This window comes from Zootoca vivipara, chromosome 4 (genome assembly GCF_963506605.1).
Source record: "Zootoca vivipara chromosome 4, rZooViv1.1, whole genome shotgun sequence".
Classification (NCBI taxonomy): Eukaryota; Metazoa; Chordata; class Lepidosauria; order Squamata; family Lacertidae; genus Zootoca; species Zootoca vivipara.
The window spans coordinates 97,820,988-97,837,289 of record NC_083279.1 but is presented as its reverse complement, the minus strand read 5'-3'; the positions used below and the strand labels follow the sequence as shown (position 1 = coordinate 97,837,289).

General features: G+C 46.3%; 1 protein-coding gene and 1 long non-coding RNA gene across 2 annotated transcripts in view; one reads left to right on the top strand and one right to left on the bottom strand.

Moving 5' to 3' along the window:
* Positions 1–11,887, bottom strand: part of LOC118085577 (zinc finger protein 501-like) — a 28,523-nt gene extending 16,636 nt beyond the window's left edge. Inside the window, exons 1-6 of the mRNA XM_060274042.1 lie at positions 11,860–11,887; positions 10,570–11,062; positions 10,310–10,373; positions 9,943–10,025; positions 8,147–8,273; positions 2,897–3,792 (exon numbers count right to left, since the gene is read on the bottom strand). Of these exons, the coding sequence (XP_060130025.1) occupies positions 2,897–3,792; positions 8,147–8,273; positions 9,943–10,025; positions 10,310–10,373; positions 10,570–10,971 (1,572 nt within the window). The 5' untranslated portion in view covers positions 10,972–11,062; positions 11,860–11,887. The remainder of the gene's footprint in view (positions 1–2,896; positions 3,793–8,146; positions 8,274–9,942; positions 10,026–10,309; positions 10,374–10,569; positions 11,063–11,859) is intronic.
* LOC132592052 (uncharacterized) lies at positions 373–1,318 on the top strand. Its single transcript, XR_009557529.1, has 3 exons — positions 373–474; positions 562–1,039; positions 1,192–1,318. It is a non-coding gene; the product is annotated as an uncharacterized LOC132592052 (long non-coding RNA).
* Positions 11,888–16,302: the final 4,415 nt, after the last annotated feature.

The window sequence follows — 16,302 nt, the reverse complement described above, 5'->3', positions numbered from 1 at the left end:
CCGCTGCAAGTCCGGGAGGAGCCCGTGGTGATAGGTGAGCAAGTGTGGACAATGAAGGGCTGGGGGGGCACCTCAGGGTGCAGTCCTCTGGCTGCCCCCTGGAAAGAGCTGACTTTCTTCCCCTGCTCTCTTCCAGGGCATCTTGGGTCCCTTGGAGCGCTTCAGGGATCAATCCCTGAGCCTGGCCCTGGCCTTGGAGGCCCTCGTCCAGCTGAGGTGAGGGGGGTCTTTGGGATGGATGGGGTTGTGGGGGTGGGTGGGTGGCAGAAATCCAGGGAGAGCTCCGGGTGGGGAAGAGCAGGCAGGAGGGAGAAGGGGGCAAGGGAGATTCAGAGGAGGCAGCATCTAACCCTCTACCCCCTTCATCTCTGCAGCATCCTGAGGCCAGAGGTCAGCTCAGATATGGTCAGTGCGATCCTGCACAGGACCATGGAGGCTGTTATTGGGGGCCCAGAAAAGGAGGAGGACAGAGAAGTAGGTCCTCTGTCTTGACTTCCCTCTGCACAGCTCTTCCTTCTTCTCACACCCAGCACTTAAACTCTCTTCTCTCTTTTCCTTCAGGAACTGAAGCGGCACTTCCAGAGTCTGCTGGGGGGTCTCCACTTCAGAGATGAGCATCACAATTGTCCACACAACTTTCCAGGCCATCCTGGAGGAAAAGAATGAGAAGACAGGGAGGTGTGTCCTTAGTCCTCTTTACTTTTCGTGCTCCAGGTGATCACAGTTTTTGAGGCAGCAGCACTGAGGGGCCTTTGGACCACCCAGCTGCCCAAGAATCGCACTGCAGAGTCCATTCTGGTTGCGTGAGGGACCCCAGGAGGGAGCTGTCAGGGATGGGCAAGCCAAGCCTGGAGTTGCCCTCCTGATGCCCCCGGAAGACTTGAATTTCCTCCTCTGCTCCCTTCCAGGACAGCCTGGGGCGCCTGGGGGGTTTTGACGAGCGCCCCATAATCCAAACTTCTCCTCCGACCTCTGCCGTGCAATAGTCCAAAGGAAGTTTCAGGCACTCCTGGAGGATGAAAAGCAGGTGAACAGGAAGGTTTGTCGTTGGTCTTGACTTCCCTTGACATGGCTCTTTCTTCCTCCTCTTCACATACTTCCACAATTTCACCCAGGACTCAAAATCTCTCCTCTCTTTTCCCTCCTTGCCCTTTGTGGACCTGTTGCCTTGAACATGGTCGTCTCCCACAGGAACTGAAGTTGCGCTTCCATCATCTGCCGCTCAGAGACCCCAAATGCTCCGCACCTCCTCCTCCTGCTTAACATAAGTGTCCGGGAGATGGCATCAGAGATGACAAATGAGAGCCAGGGACTCTGTGGGGGGGGCAATGGAGGGCCGCTTTGGCCTAGCATGGCCCCTGACCCTGAGCCAGGATTTGGGGGAAACAATTAATATACAAAAATGGGAACAATTATGGAAAAGAGATTCGAGATTTACTCCAAATTATGATTTGATAGACGCTCTTTCCTCCCGCAGGACCTCAGATGTTACGCCCTTTGGGAAATTGGGGAGGAACAGAAGCTAGCGGCCAACAGCATCCCTTCTCTGCTGCCTTTTGCCCGAAGGTTCCCCCATTTCAGAGCAAGTAGCTCTCCCTCATGGATTCAGTCCTTTGAACCCTTCCATCTCCCCAAGAGGCTCCCAAGGCTACTCATCCTCTGCAGTTGATAACAGACCTAACTGGGGGGGAAATGGCTTACTCTTCTGACGATATCAGAGAATTCTAGAACAGTGTTTCTCAACCAGTGTGCCTCCAGATGTTTTGGGACTACAACTCCCATCATCCCTAGCTAGCAAGACCAGTGGTCAGGAATGATGGGAGTTGTAGTCCCAAAACATCTGGAGGCACACTGGTTGAGAAACACTGTTCTAGAATACATTCACCCTTTCCAGACCATTATGGATGCACAATTCCCACAGACAGGTTTCTTGGCTAGACAAGGGTCATCGCTGGCCATAGAGTGTTATCCTCAGCATCCCCAAAGAAGGAGCAGGGTTGCAAGAGCTGCAGCTAATGGAGGGGCTGTCCTCCCCCCTCCCATCTCACCTGGCTGCTAGGTAGGAAAGCAAGACCCAAAGAGAGTTGTGGGAAATCCCGACACCAGCTTGCTCTGTGCCGGAGCCAAAGCTGCGCCTAATGGAGACGCAAGATCTGTTTGGGTGTTGATGTTATGGTAGAAAAGCACTCGGGGAAATGCCAAACTGCCCCAGACACCAAGCACTTCTCTATGTATATAACTCTGTGTGGGACAGAACAGTTGAAAAGTCGATCAAAACATGTTCATTTGAAATACCAAAATGTCAGGTTTAATGTACAGAATAATACCATTATTTGTGAATATGTGCAAAGCGCTGAAAATGTTGCTGATGTCATGACGAAGCCTTTGTCGTTTGTAAATTGGAATATGCTGTGTCAGAGCATGGGTTTGGAAATCAAAGTGAGAGATAATACTTTGTCTATGCTCAAAGGCTAATTGCACTTTGTATTTTTTTAATACTTTTTATTAAATTTTCCAATTAAAACACATCAAATCACATTGAAATTATTCCCAATTACATTTTTACAAATCCAAATTAATCATACAATTCCAATTAAAGAAAACATTCCAATTATAACCAATTATACTTCATCCAGTACAACATCTCCATAATGAGTGGGCAAACGCCACACCTCCTCAATTTTTTTTCCGGGGGGGGGGGGAGACCCTTACACCTTTAAGAATTGCCACCTATTCCCTAAACCAACAGGTCTCAGGAAGGTTACAACATAATAACAAAACACAAAAACCCAAAACACCACATTTTAAAAGAGCATTAGATGTCAATCATCCAAAGGTCTGGTTAAAAAGGTGCTGATTTGCCTGGCTCCTAAAGCTGCACAATGTTTTTTCCGACATTAGTATGGATTCTTTTATGGGAAGTGAGTTGGGAGCTCTGACTGAAGCTCTTTCCACATTCCATGCACTGATAGGGTTTCTCCCCTGTATGAATTCTTTGATGCTTAGTGAGATTGGAGCTCTTCCTGAAGCTCTTTCCACATGCCACACACTGATAGGGTTTCTCCCCTGTATGAATTCTTTGATGCTTAATGAGATCGGAGCTGTGTCTGAAGCTCTTTCCACATTCCACACACTGATATGGTTTCTCCCCTGTATGAATTCTGTGATGGGAAATGAGAGAGGAGCTCTCAGTGAAGCTCTTTCCACATTCCACGCACTCATAGGGTTTCTCCCCTGTATGAATTCTGTGATGGGAAATGAGAGAGGAGCTCTCAGTGAAGCTCTTTCCACATTCCACACACTGATATGGTTTCTCCCCTGTATGAATTCTTTGATGCTTAGTGAGATTGGGGCTATTCCTGAAGCTCTTTCCACATTCCACACACTGATAGGGTTTCTCTCCTGTATGAATTCTTTGATGCCTAGTGAGATTGGAGCTATGACTGAAGCTCTTTCCACATGCCACACACTGATAGGGTTTCTCCCCTGTATGAATTCTTTGATGCTTAGTGAGATCGGAGCTCTGACTGAAGCTCTTTCCACATGCCACACACTGATAGGGTTTCTCCCCTGTATGAATTGTTTGATGGGAAGTGAGAGCGGAGCTCTTCCTGAAGCTCTTTCCACATTCCATGCACTGATAGAGTTTCTTTCCAATGAGATTTTGTTGATGGTAAGTGGAATGGGAGCTCTGACTGCAGTTTTCTCCACACTCCAATTTTTGAATTGGCTTGTCCTCTCTGAGGATTTTGTCATGGTCACCTTTGTTCTGGATTTCCAATTCATCACAATCTGCAATGGAAACAAAAAGGGATTAGAGCCTCAGGAACAAATGGAGAAGAACTGAAGGGAGTTGAGGGGTGTTCATTACCTGTGTTGTCATTAACCAACATATTTATTATTAGATTCTGATGAGTTGTTGAATGTTGCTTTGTTTGATGTACGGTAGTGGTCAAAATTGTGGAAGACCTTTGGGGGAAATGTGTATTTCATAGGTTTGATGGCTCATAACACCACTTATTTGGGAGAAATATCATAAAATTATATATCAATTGGAAGATAATTTAATCAAGAATGCAATTGAAGATCTTTTTACATTGCCACCAAATGTGGATGTATGAGCCTACCTCTTCGTGGCGCCTCCAACAGATTTTATCACTCCCTTTATATATTTTAGCCAACTTCAATGGGGTCAAATGCCATCTATATTGCATCTTCAAAATGTTATCCTTTAGGTCATAATTTGGGGTGAATCTTATATCTTTTATCCACAACTTTTCCCTCTTTTCCACCATTATTATTTTCCCCAAATCTTGTCCCCATTTTATCATGGCCTCCTTCGTTAATTCGTCTTTCCCTTTCTAATATTAGAATTTCCCATTCTAATAATAAATCATATAGATTTTTTATATATTTATTTTTCTCTCCTATTATTATTTTATCAAATTTTGAGAAATTATTTTCAAAGCCTAATATTTTATCTATTTGAAATCTTTGATTAATTTGAAAATATTGGAGCCAGACATTCAAATATCTTTGAACTTCTTTATATTCTTTTAACCTTACAATTCCTTCTGTCTTTTCTGCTAACAATTTATAAGTTGGCCACTTCTCTTCCAGATTTTTTCTTTTTACAGCTACTATTTCCTGCGGGGAAATCCACCACGGGGTTTTTGGCTCCAATATCCCTTTATATTTTTTCCAAATTTTTAAGAGTGCTTTTCTTATAATATTATTATTAAATTTACTATAGTCCTTCAATTTTTCCTCCATTAAGTATTTGTGCCATCCGAAGGCCAGACCCACACCCTCTAAATCTAGTACAGCTGCATTTTTTAGTTCCACCCATTCTTTTAACCACATCAGTCCGGCTGCATTATGATAGAGTTCTAAATTCGGCAGGTTAAATCCTCCTCTTTCTCTTTTATCTGTGAACAATTTGAATCCGATTCTAGGTTTTCCCCCACTCCAAATAATTGGAGAGAAGATATATATAGAACAGAAAAAAATGTTGAAATATTTTTTTAAAAAAAAAGTCCCAGAGATGTTCCTGTTGAGTATGTTGTAAGAAGAAATTAAGGGAAAAGATAAATGTTTAGTAATTAAGAAATTAATTAAGAAATTAAGTAATTAGAAATTAAGTAATTAGAAATTAAGGAAAAAGATAAATGTTTAGACTTCACTTGGAGAGTGAAGTCAAATGGGCCTTAGAAAGCACTGCTAATAACAAGGCCAGTGGAAGTGACGATATTCCAGCTGAACTATTTAAAATTTTAAAAGATGATGCTGTTAAGGTGCTACACTCAATATGCCAGCAAGTTTGGAAAACTCAGCAATGGCCAGAGGATTGGAGAAGATCAGTCTACATCCCAATCCCAAAGAAGGGCAGTGCCAAAGAATGCTCCAACTACCGCACAATTGCCCTCATTTCACACGCTAGCAAGGTTATGCTTAAAATTCTACAAGGCAGGCTTAGGCAGTATGTGGACCGAGAACTCCCAGAAGTGCAAGCTGGATTTCGAAGGGGCAGAGGAACCAGAGACCAAATAGCAAACATGCGCTGGATTATGGAGAAAGCTAGAGAGTTCCAGAAAAACGTCTACTTCTGCTTCATTGACTATGCAAAAGCCTTTGACTGTGTCGACCACAGCAAACTATGGCAAGTTCTTAAAGAAATGGGAGTGCCTGATCACCTCATCTGTCTCCTGAGAAATCTCTATGTGGGACAGGAAGCTACAGTTAGAACTGGATATGGAACAACTGATTGGTTCAAAATCGGGAAAGGAGTACGACAAAGTTGTATATTGTCTCCCTGCTTATTTAACTTATATGCAGAATTCATCATGCGAAAGGCTGGACTAGATGAATCCCAAGCTGGAATTAAGATTGCTGGAAGAAATATCAACAACCTCAGATATGCAGATGAAACAACCTTGATGGCAGAAAGCGAGGAGGAATTAAAGAACCTTTTAATGAGGATGAAAGAGGAGAGCGCAAAATATGGTCTGAAGCTCAACATCAAAAAAACCAAGATCATGGCCACTGGTCCCATCACCTCCTGGCAAATAGAAGGGGAAGAAATGGAGGCAGTGAGAGATTTTACTTTCTTGGGCTCCTTGATCACTGCAGATGGTGACAGCAGTCACGAAATTAAAAGATGCCTGCTTCTTGGGAGAAAAGCAATGACAAACCTAGACAGCATCTTAAAAAGCAGAGACATCACCTTGCCACCAAAGGTCCGTATAGTTAAAGCTATGGTTTTCCCAGTAGTGATGTATGGAAGTGAGAGCTGGACCATAAAGAAGGCTGATCGCCAAAGAATTGATGCTTTTGAATTATGGTGCTGGAGGAGACTCTTGAGAGTCCCATGGACTGCAAGAAGATCAAACCTATCCATTCTTAAGGAAATCAGCCCTGAGTGCTCCCTGGAAGGACAGATCGTGAAGCTGAGGCTCCAATACTTTGGCCACCTCATGTGAAGAGAAGACACCCTGGAAAAGACCCTGATGTTGGGACAGATTGAGGGCACAAGGAGAAGGGGACGACAGAGGATGAGATGGTTGGACAGTGTTCTTGAAGCTAGGAACATGAGTTTGACCAAACTGTGGGAGGCAGTGGAAGACAGGAGTGCCTGGCGTGCTCTGGTCCATGGGATCACGAAGAGTCGGACACAACTAAACGACTAAACAACAAACAATGTACACGACTACATGCACCAGGCTCCTCATCGCAAAAAGGTGGAAAAGTTCCAAAATTAGAGGATTGGCAAATAAAATTGATGAATTACCAAAATTTGGCAAGGAAAATAGGAGAAAGTAAGGGGATATCAGAGCAGAAAATTGACAAGGATTGGGAAAAATTTAATGAATTTTATGAATAAAAAATGAATAAAAAATGGTTTATTTCATGAATAAAAAATGAATTAAAAATTGGTTTATTTTAATGAATTAAAAAATGGTGAAAAAAGCAAACTCTTAGCAGACAGATGAAAGTCTCAAGAAAAGATAGAAATCCTTAGAATAAAGAACAGAAAAGATATACAAAAACTTTGGAAACTGAAACCGAAATGGAGAACAGGTTGGAAGTCACAAGGTGGGGTGAAGGGTGAATAGGTGGTTGGGAATCTTTTTGATGTTTCCCCCCCCCCTTTCTTAAGAAATATGTTTGTAAGACTTTTTTCTATTTTTCTTTTAATATTTTGAATAATCGTATTATGGAAATTATAATAAAAATATTATATTAAAAAAGAAAAGAATACAATTGAAGAAAGTTTCTTCATAAATATAATAAATAATAAATTATTATTATAAAATTATTATTATAGAAATGGCACAAAAAGTTGAGTGGTCAACCAGAAAGCGATGTAAAATAGTACTATTAAGTGAGCAAGGCTACAGTTATGAAGAAATTAGGAGAGAGATTGGGGGAAACTTAACCAAAGCTGGCCTTTCTATATTTTTGAAGAACAAAATCACACTGGTAAAGGCAGGAAAAGGTGCACAAAGGCGATTGAAGAATGGAGAGACTGTCGGATTATTATGATTTTCATGTTTATAAATGTGTTGGAAGCCGCCCAGAGTGGCTGGGGCAACCCAGCCAGATGGGCAGGGTATAAATAAAAATTATTGTTATTATTACCACAGTGGTACCTCGATTTAACAACAGTCCTGTTCTGGAAAAGATTAAGTTTGTAAACCGAGGTACCACTGTATCATCATCATCATCATCATCACTGCTACTACTACCTGAGATTCAACAAGCCTGGCTCTTCTCTGGGATGAATTTTGTTTGGCCCAGTCATGGCATCCCCTCCATCTCCAATGTCAGTCGTCTCTTTGGTCAACCCAAGACTGACAGGAGGAAAAACAAAAACATAAAAACTGAAGCTACTTATCTTTCCTAACAATTCTGAAACTGACATTTAAGATGGCCTGGGCAGTTCAGACCAGCCCAATTGTGGTAGAAAAAGGAATAATTTGAGGAAGATTGTTCAAAAAAAGCCCTATAATTTACTGTTTATTGTGGGGGTGTTAGGTTCCCAGGTGTTATAGGGGGCGTTGTTGAGCTCTGTGAAAATATATGAGGTTGGACACAGAGATATTTTTGAATTTCTAGGCAGATATGATGATCCCACAGGGAGCCTTACCAAGAGAGGCCACGATCCCACAATTCTCCTCCATGACGTCCTCATGCAGAGCTCTCTGGTCAGGGTCCAGCAACGCCCACTCCTCATCCGTGAAACAAACAGCGACATCTTCAAAGCATACGGGACCCTGAAAGAAAAAGGGAAATGTCCTCCTCTGCGACAATATTTATCTGCTACACAATGCTGTTGTTTCCTTCCTCTTAATTGCGGTGTTGTTTCAATAGGATTGTTTTGCTGCACATTTCAATTATGCTTATTTTATTCTGCGTTTTAATTATGGGTATTTGTCTTTGTGCAAATAGGTTGCACTCCACCTTGTGTTTTTCAAGTCATTCTGCCTTCGCAAGCAGGGCCGTCTTAAGCATACCTGGCGCCCTGGTGCGAAGATCCCTTTGGCGCCCCCCCATTTACCACAGTTGAACCCCCCCAGTCCTTCCAGCTTCCTTGGGGCTCTTACCTCGCCAGTCCCAGTCCTCTCCAGTCCTGGCCTTGCACAGAGTGCACGGATTGAGCGCCACCATCGCCCCGCTGCGCGGGGCTTGGCAGGGATGTCTTCGTGGCCTTGCACCGCTGGCCGAGCTGCTGGCCGAGGCGCTAGCGGCGCCCAACAGCTCGGCAGTGCCCGTGACCTCGCAGCTGGTGCGGGGCGTCTTGTTCGTAGGGCTCTACTGTGGCACCGGCAGCTGCGGAGCCGCTGCCGCCACCGCAGCAAACGTCGGCGCTGCAGAGCGGAAAAGGGAGGCCGCCGCGCAGCTCCCCCACTTGCTGGGGCGCCCCTCTGCGCCCAGGCGCCCATAGAATCAATGGGCGAGCCGGCCCTGTTCGCAAGCATTCCACTTTGCCTGACGGAAGGATCTACTTTCTCTTCTCCTTGTGAGCTGTTCTGGGGAGGTTCCCTCTCAATGCCGTGTGAGCATTTTCACCCCTCCCGTTCTGAAAATCTGGTGATATCTGCTGCCGGAACAGTTAGGAACTTTTACTTTGTTGTTTTTCATTCCTGACTCTGCTTTCTGCCGTGTGCTGTGTGCAGTTTAATATCTGCTGTAGATAAGATGGCTAAGTGAGAGGCTGTAACACATATTTACAGATGTGTAAATATGCAGTAGTTAATAGAAATAAATGAGGAATGTTTTGAAACCTCTACAAATGCTTCTGCTGTTTACTTCTGATTTGGTGCTCATAAAGCCCAGTTATGAGTCCATGATTCCCGGGTGTATGCTGAAGGTGTTCCAGACATCCTGCCCAGGCATAGGGGCCTAAGAAGACCTGGACAGATCCTGGCATTTACCCACATGCCGTAGAGTCAAATTCAATGGGTTCATGGGGGCATGGAGAGGGGGAGGCAAAGATTCCTGCAAAGATATCATGGAGAGATTTCTGCAAAGATATCATTGTCTTTTGGCTCTCAGAGACAAGCAGGGAGGATGGCTTCTGGCAAAAGGTCAGGGAGCCACCGGTGGCTCCTCCTTATCCTGACTCACCTCTGCCTCTCAACCTCCCTCCTCCCACTCGCCTCCTTCCTCTTCTGCCTCTGATTCTGGACTGCATTCTGCCACAAAGTCTCCAAGCTCACTAAGGCCTGTTAGCCCTTCAGCTTCTGCCACCTCCTCTTCCCAAGCTTCTCCCTCTTCCCCCTCTGACCGCCCATCCTTCTTCTACCTCCACTTCTTGGGCTCTGAGCCATCTTCCTTTCCTGGTTCCCCAGCTGCATCCTCCCACCATTCCTCTGTGCCCAACCAGTCCATGACATTGCTCCAGCCCTCGGCCTCTGTCCCCACAAGGCAGCTTCCCCTGACCTGGTCTGGTTCCACAGCCGCTGCTTCCCTTCTGCCCCCATGAAAAGACGGATCAGGAGGTCTTGCCGGCATCATTCTGCCACCTGCAAGAGAGAAAAGGTAAACAGGACACCAGGAGTGCCTGCTTCTCTCACAGGTGAAACAGGGCATCTCTAATTACAGATGGGCCTTTGAGAAAGCCTTTCCTGCTGAGAGCCTTTGGACGTTTGTGCCCATTTCATATGTTTGCTGTGCACAAATACATCTCCCCTCCTCTGGACCCTTATTCCCAATTGTCTCCCCCCCAAACAAGGCGAAAAGGACCCTCAGATGAATTGGAAAAAGAACAGAATGAGACCAAACAGAGACAAACCACCTTCCTCCTTACCCAGTGGTCTCTCTCTGGTGTCCAACGGAGGCCTCTCTCCCTCACAGGAATCCAGGTCCATTTCCTGAAAAAGAAACAAGGATTCAGAACAGATAATGGTAAGAAATATTAGAAAGAGAATGACAAAGACTTGAAGGGTGTGAGTTCTCATTCCATGGATGCTTTCCCAGAAAGCAAATGGGCCATCAGGAGACCATTATGGGATGTTCTCTGTCCTCTTTGGAGCCCCTTGGGAGTATCCAGAGGAAAGTCTCTCTCACCTGCTTTCTCTCCTCTGCCTGACTCAGGAGGAAACCTTCGGCCAGGGACATTGCCTGGGAACTGGTCTCTGCTCCGCATTCCCTCACCCAGCTCTCCATCTCCGGGGGAAGGACAGCCAGGAACTGCTCCAAGATCACCAGGTCCAGCATCTCAGCTTTCGTGTGCCTTTCTGGCTTCAGCCACTGGTGGCAAAAGTGGTAGAGTCGGCTGCAAACCTCTCGGGGTCCTTTGGCCTCCTGGCAGCAGAACAGCCTCAACTGCTGGCTCTGCACCTCTGAGCGGAGGGTGTCCTCCTCACCCAGGAACTTCTGCACTGGGTTTTCCCAGAATCCCCCACTGCTCCCAGTTTGGATGGCATGGCCTCTTCCTGTTCCAGGGCCAGCTGAGTCTCGCTCATCCATCTGTGCTCTCAGGAAGCCTCTTAGAGATCGGAAGGAACCCTTTGGTCTTCTGCCGAGTTCTGTCCGTCTTAATGAGAAGTTCTAGCAAATCCTACAAAGCAAATACATTGTTCTGTTACAGAATTTGTAGTACCGGGGGGGGGGGGGACTGCTCCCTGAGCAAGCATGGTTTCTAGCTATGCAGAATGTGGAGGCAACTGAAGGGATTTCTGTAAGATTAATCAACCTGGTTTCTGCTGCCTTCCAATCAATGCATGAAGTCAGAACCTACTGACAAGGGAATCCTTTGTTTCTTGTGAAAAATGGACGCTTGGCTCTAGTGGGGGTCCTCACCCGGGGGTCCTCAGGAGTTGCTCCCCAGCCCCACCCCCACTCCCCTGCTTCTGTCTCTCTTTCTTGCACTTGGACTCTCTGCCGCTCTCAATACAGACTCCTGTGGTGGGGTCCCTTTTTCTTTGCTCTGAGGGCCAGGTATGTATCTGACCAACTCCCTAAGGGCCAAGTGGGCATGGCCAAATAAATATCCCTTGAGATTTAGACGGACAATTTATCATCATCATCATCATCATCATCATCATCATCATTTAATAGCTTAACACCCACACAGGCATTGATGCCACGGTCCCTGGAGGCTCAGTGAGTTGCAGCGCCCATTTCTGTCTGGTTTTCCAGCAACAATCCCTTTGGGACTGAGAGGATGTGGTCCTGGGATGCCATGCTCTGGGTGCGAGGGGATTGCTGCAGTGGCCTCCGTGTGGAGCTGCCCTTGGAGACAAGTGGGAAACTGGTTTGCAATGCATCTCCAAGGCATCCTCCCCTGCTGCAGCCCTGGGACCCCCCAGCCGAGGGAGAGGGAGAGGGAGAGGGAGAGGGAGAGGGGAGACTCACCGCAGCCCTTGCAGGAGAGACACCAAAGCCGGAAAGACTGGGGAGGGAGGGGCCTTGGCTCTGGAGGACCTGATTTGCTTCCTGTCCTCTCTAGGAAGGCAGCTCGGTTTCCCTTTAACCCTTGCAAAGCCGAGGGCATCCAGCTCGCCCTCTCTCGCTTGGCAGAACCTCGGCTTTTTATTATTATTATTTTATTTAGGGGGCAGTTGCCCCCCTGGCTACGTCAATGCCCAGATATCCTTTTGGGGGTGAGGCTCTTGACTGGACTCTGATCATCTCCCTCCCTTGGCCGGAAACCAGAGGAACATCTTGCAGGGAAAAGGGCTTTGCAGGAGGCAAGGAACCTCCTCCTCGATTTCAGGAGTGGAGAGATAGGAGGGGATCCCTGGGGTCATCTAGTCCAACCCCCAGCAATGCAGGAATCTCAGCTCAAGCATCCATGACAGATGGCCGTCCCATCTCTGCTTAGAAACCTCCAAGGAAGGAGAGTCCACCCCCTCCCAAGGGAGACCTTTCCCCTGCCAAACTGCTCTCAGATGCCCCTCAAGGCAGCGGGTCCTGAGTTCTAGCACTGCTGAAACCATTGCACTGGCTACCAAGGAGGAACCAAGCAAAGCTCAAAATAAATAAATCCTATTCTCATCATAAACGAGCAATACTTTCTTATGCACGCTTTTTATGCTAATATACAAAAGTATGCCATTTCCCTTTCCAGAAATGCTTAATTGCTAATTCAATAGGCTGCAAACGGATGGTTGTTGTTTTTCTGTTTAGGGAAGCTTTTAATATTTGATGGACTGTTGTATTTTAATATTTTATTGGAAGCCGTCCAGAGTGTCTGGGGAAACCCAGCCAGACGTGCAGAGTATAAATAAATAAATAAATATTATTATTATTAATTTAATTGATCAGGTTTTCTCCTTTTGAAAGAGGCAGGTGGAATCTCCACGGCTGCTAATAGCATAACATTGAAAGGCTAGTGAAATATGGGGAGCCCTAGAGCATCTTCTTGGCATGCAGAATGGGGAGCCATTCCCATAGAAAGCCAAGCTTGGAGAGAACCAGAACAGGGATGGGACCCCCTCAGACCTGCTCCCCGCTGGCTGGGCTCTTTGCCCCCCACTCTGCAGTTGGTGGTGGTTGACGAAGGATTAGGCGAGGCGTTAAGTGGATTCTTATATTCTCAATTTCTTGTTTCATTTATTACTTTTATTTGATTGATTGATATTTCATTTTAACACTTCATTTTATTTATTTTGCACAAAGCAGCTCAGAGGCCTCCTTCCCCCTCACAGCTGTTGCTTTTGTTTTGGTTCATTTTCTTGATTTCAGCCCACTGCAATTCTTGACACGGGTGAGCTTTTGTGGTTAATTATTTGTTTGTTTGTTATTTTAATATATTTTGTCCTTTATTTTTAATATTTTTTTATTTTATTGTTCTTTAGTTTAATATTTTTTATTTTACCTTTTTATTTTATGCACAGTTGTGTCTATTTTGTATTTATTTCTTCTGTACATAGAGGGGTAGTAAGGGTTAGGATTAGGCTTAGGGCTGGGGTCAGTTAGGCTTGGGTGGGCATTTTAGATAGTTAGCTACTTTAGAGAGTGGGATTTTTTTTCCTGAAAGAAATGGGCAGGCTGTAAGTAGGATCCCTTCCCTTTCTCTTGGTCCCCGGGGTGTGTGTGTTTCCTGGGGTCCCCTGCACAGCCTGGGCTCTCTGGCCAATCTTCTCCACAGAGCTCAGCTCCTCCACACTCTTCCCCTACCTTCCCCTTTGTCATCCACTTTTATATTTGGACATTCCTAGCCTACTTTCCTCCCAGGAGCTCAAAGTGGCCTTCATGGTTCTCCCTGCCACCAATTTTTCTCTTCACAGCAGCCCTGCAAAGTAGGCTAGGCTGGCCCAAAGTCCACCAGGGAGCTTCATGGCTGAAGCATTCGAACCCTGCTCTCCCAGGTCCCCCTAGTCCTGCCCCCAAATCATTACACCTCTGCCTGGCTTCATCTTGCATCTCTCCAGCTGCCCAATGCCATTGGCCTTCTCCCTGTCTCCAAGGAAGACTCCACCACCTTCCTCTCTCTGCCCCCCCCCCGTACAGATACAAACACCCCCCACCCATTGGGGCTCCTGAGTCGCTATCTCCCCTCTGCTCCTCTCTTCTAAGTTGAGGTGGTTCAGGGCCTTGTTCAGCTGCCAGCAGAGGAACAGGGTGGCCCCGCTGCAAGTCCGGGAGGAGCCCGTTGTGATAGGTGAGGAAGTGTGGACACTGAAGGGCTAGGGGGGGCACCTCAGGGCAGATCTCCAGGGGGAGCTCCAGGTGGGGAAGAGCAGGCAGGAGGGAGAAGGGGGCAAGGGAGACTGGGAGGAGGCAGCATCTAACCCTCCCCCCTTCATCTCTGCAGCATCATGAGGTCAAGTTCAGCTCAGATATGGTCAGTGCGATCTTGCACAGGACCATGGAGGCTGTTCTTGGGGGCCCAGAAAAGGAGGAGGACAGAGAAGTAGGTCCTTTGTCTTGATTTCCCTCTGCACAGCTCTTTCTTCTCACACCCTTGCAAGATTTAACCCAGCAAGATTTAACCCAGTCCTAGACGAAAAGAATGAGAGGACAGGGAGGTGTGTTCTTAGTCCTCTTTACTTTTCGTGCTCCAGGTGATCACAGTTTTTGAGGCAGCAGCACTGAGGGGCCTTTGGACCACCCAGCTGCCCAAGAATCGCACTGCAGAGTCCATTCTGGTTGTGTGAGGGACCCCAGGAGGGAGCTGTCAGGGATGGGCAAGCCAAGACTGGAGTTGCCCTCCTGATGCCCCCGGAAGACTTGAATTTCCTCCTCTGCTCCCTTCCAGGACAGCCTGGGGCGCCTGGGGGGTTTTGACGAGCGCCCCATAATCCAAACTTCTCCTCGGCCCTCTGCCGTGCAATAGTCCAAAGGAAGTTTCAGGCACACCTGGAGGATGAAAAGCAGGTGAACAGGAAGGTTTGTCGTTGGTCTTGACTTCTCTTGACATGGCTCTTTCTTCCTCCTCTTCACATACTCAAAATCTCTCCTCTCTTTTCCCTCCTTGCCCTTCGTGGACCTGTTGCCTTGAACATGGGCGTCTCCCACAGGAACTGAAGTTGCACTTCCATCGTCTGGCCCCTGACCCTGAGACGTGGTTTCCTCCCGCAGGACCTCAGATGTTACGCCCTTTGGGAAATTGGGGAGGAACAGAAGCTAGCGGCCAACAGCATCCCTTCTCTGCTGCCTTTTGCCCGAAGGTTCCCCCATCTCAGAGCAAGTAGCTCTCCCTCGTGGATTCAGTCCTTTGAACCCTTCCATCTCCCCAAGAGGCTCCCAAGGCTACTCATCCTCTGCAGTTGATAACAGACCTAACGGGGGGGGGGGGATGGCTTACTCTTCTGGCGACATCAGAGAATTCTAGAAGACATTCACCCTTTCCATACCATTATGGATACACAAGTTTCTTGGCAAGTCAAGGGCCATCGCTGGCCATAGAGTGTTATCCTCAGCATCCCCAAAGAAGGAGCTGGGTTGCAAGAGCTGCAGCTAATGGGGTGGCTGTCCTCCCCCCTTCCATCTCACCTGGCTGCTAGGTAGGAAAGCAAGACCCAGAGAGAGTTGTGGGAAATCCCGACACCAGCTTGCTCTGTGCCAAAGCTGCGCCTAATGGAGACGCAAGATCTGTTTGGATGTTGATGTTACGGTAGAAAAGCACTCGGGGCAACGCCAAACTGCCCCAGACACCAAGCACTTCTCTATGTATATAACTCTGTGTGGAACAGTTCCAAAGTCGATCAAAACATGTTCATTTGAAATACCAAAATGTCAGGTTTAATGTACAGAATAATACCATTATTTGTGAATATGTGCAAAGCGCTGAAAATGTTGCTGATGTCATGACGAAGCCTTTGTCGTTTGTAAATTGGAATATGCTGTGTCAGAGCATGGGTTTGGAAATCAAAGTGAGAGATAATACTTTGTCTATGCTCAAAGGCTAATTGCACTTTGTATTTTTTTAAATACTTTTTATTGAATTTTCCAATTAAAACACATCAAATCACATTGAAATTATTCCCAATTACATTTTTACAAATCCAAATTATTCATACAATTCCAATTAAAGAAAACATTCCAATTATAACCAATTGTACTTAATTTTTTCGGACTCCCATTCCTCGGATTCCCAGAGCTTCCTGCTAATCACCAATACCAATTGCTTCTTTTTTAATTTATCCCTTCTTAAACAGCCTCTGATATAAATATCACATATTTTCCAAGTCTATTACTGGCCTTCCTTGGCCTCCGAATTTACATTGCCAGCCGGATGTTCCCAAATACTTTCTATCTCTGTCTGGACTTTGTCTTTAAACTCCCTCCGATCTCTGGCCCCTAATACCAATTTAGTCATAAATTATATCCAAAGTCCACTCCATGGCTCCT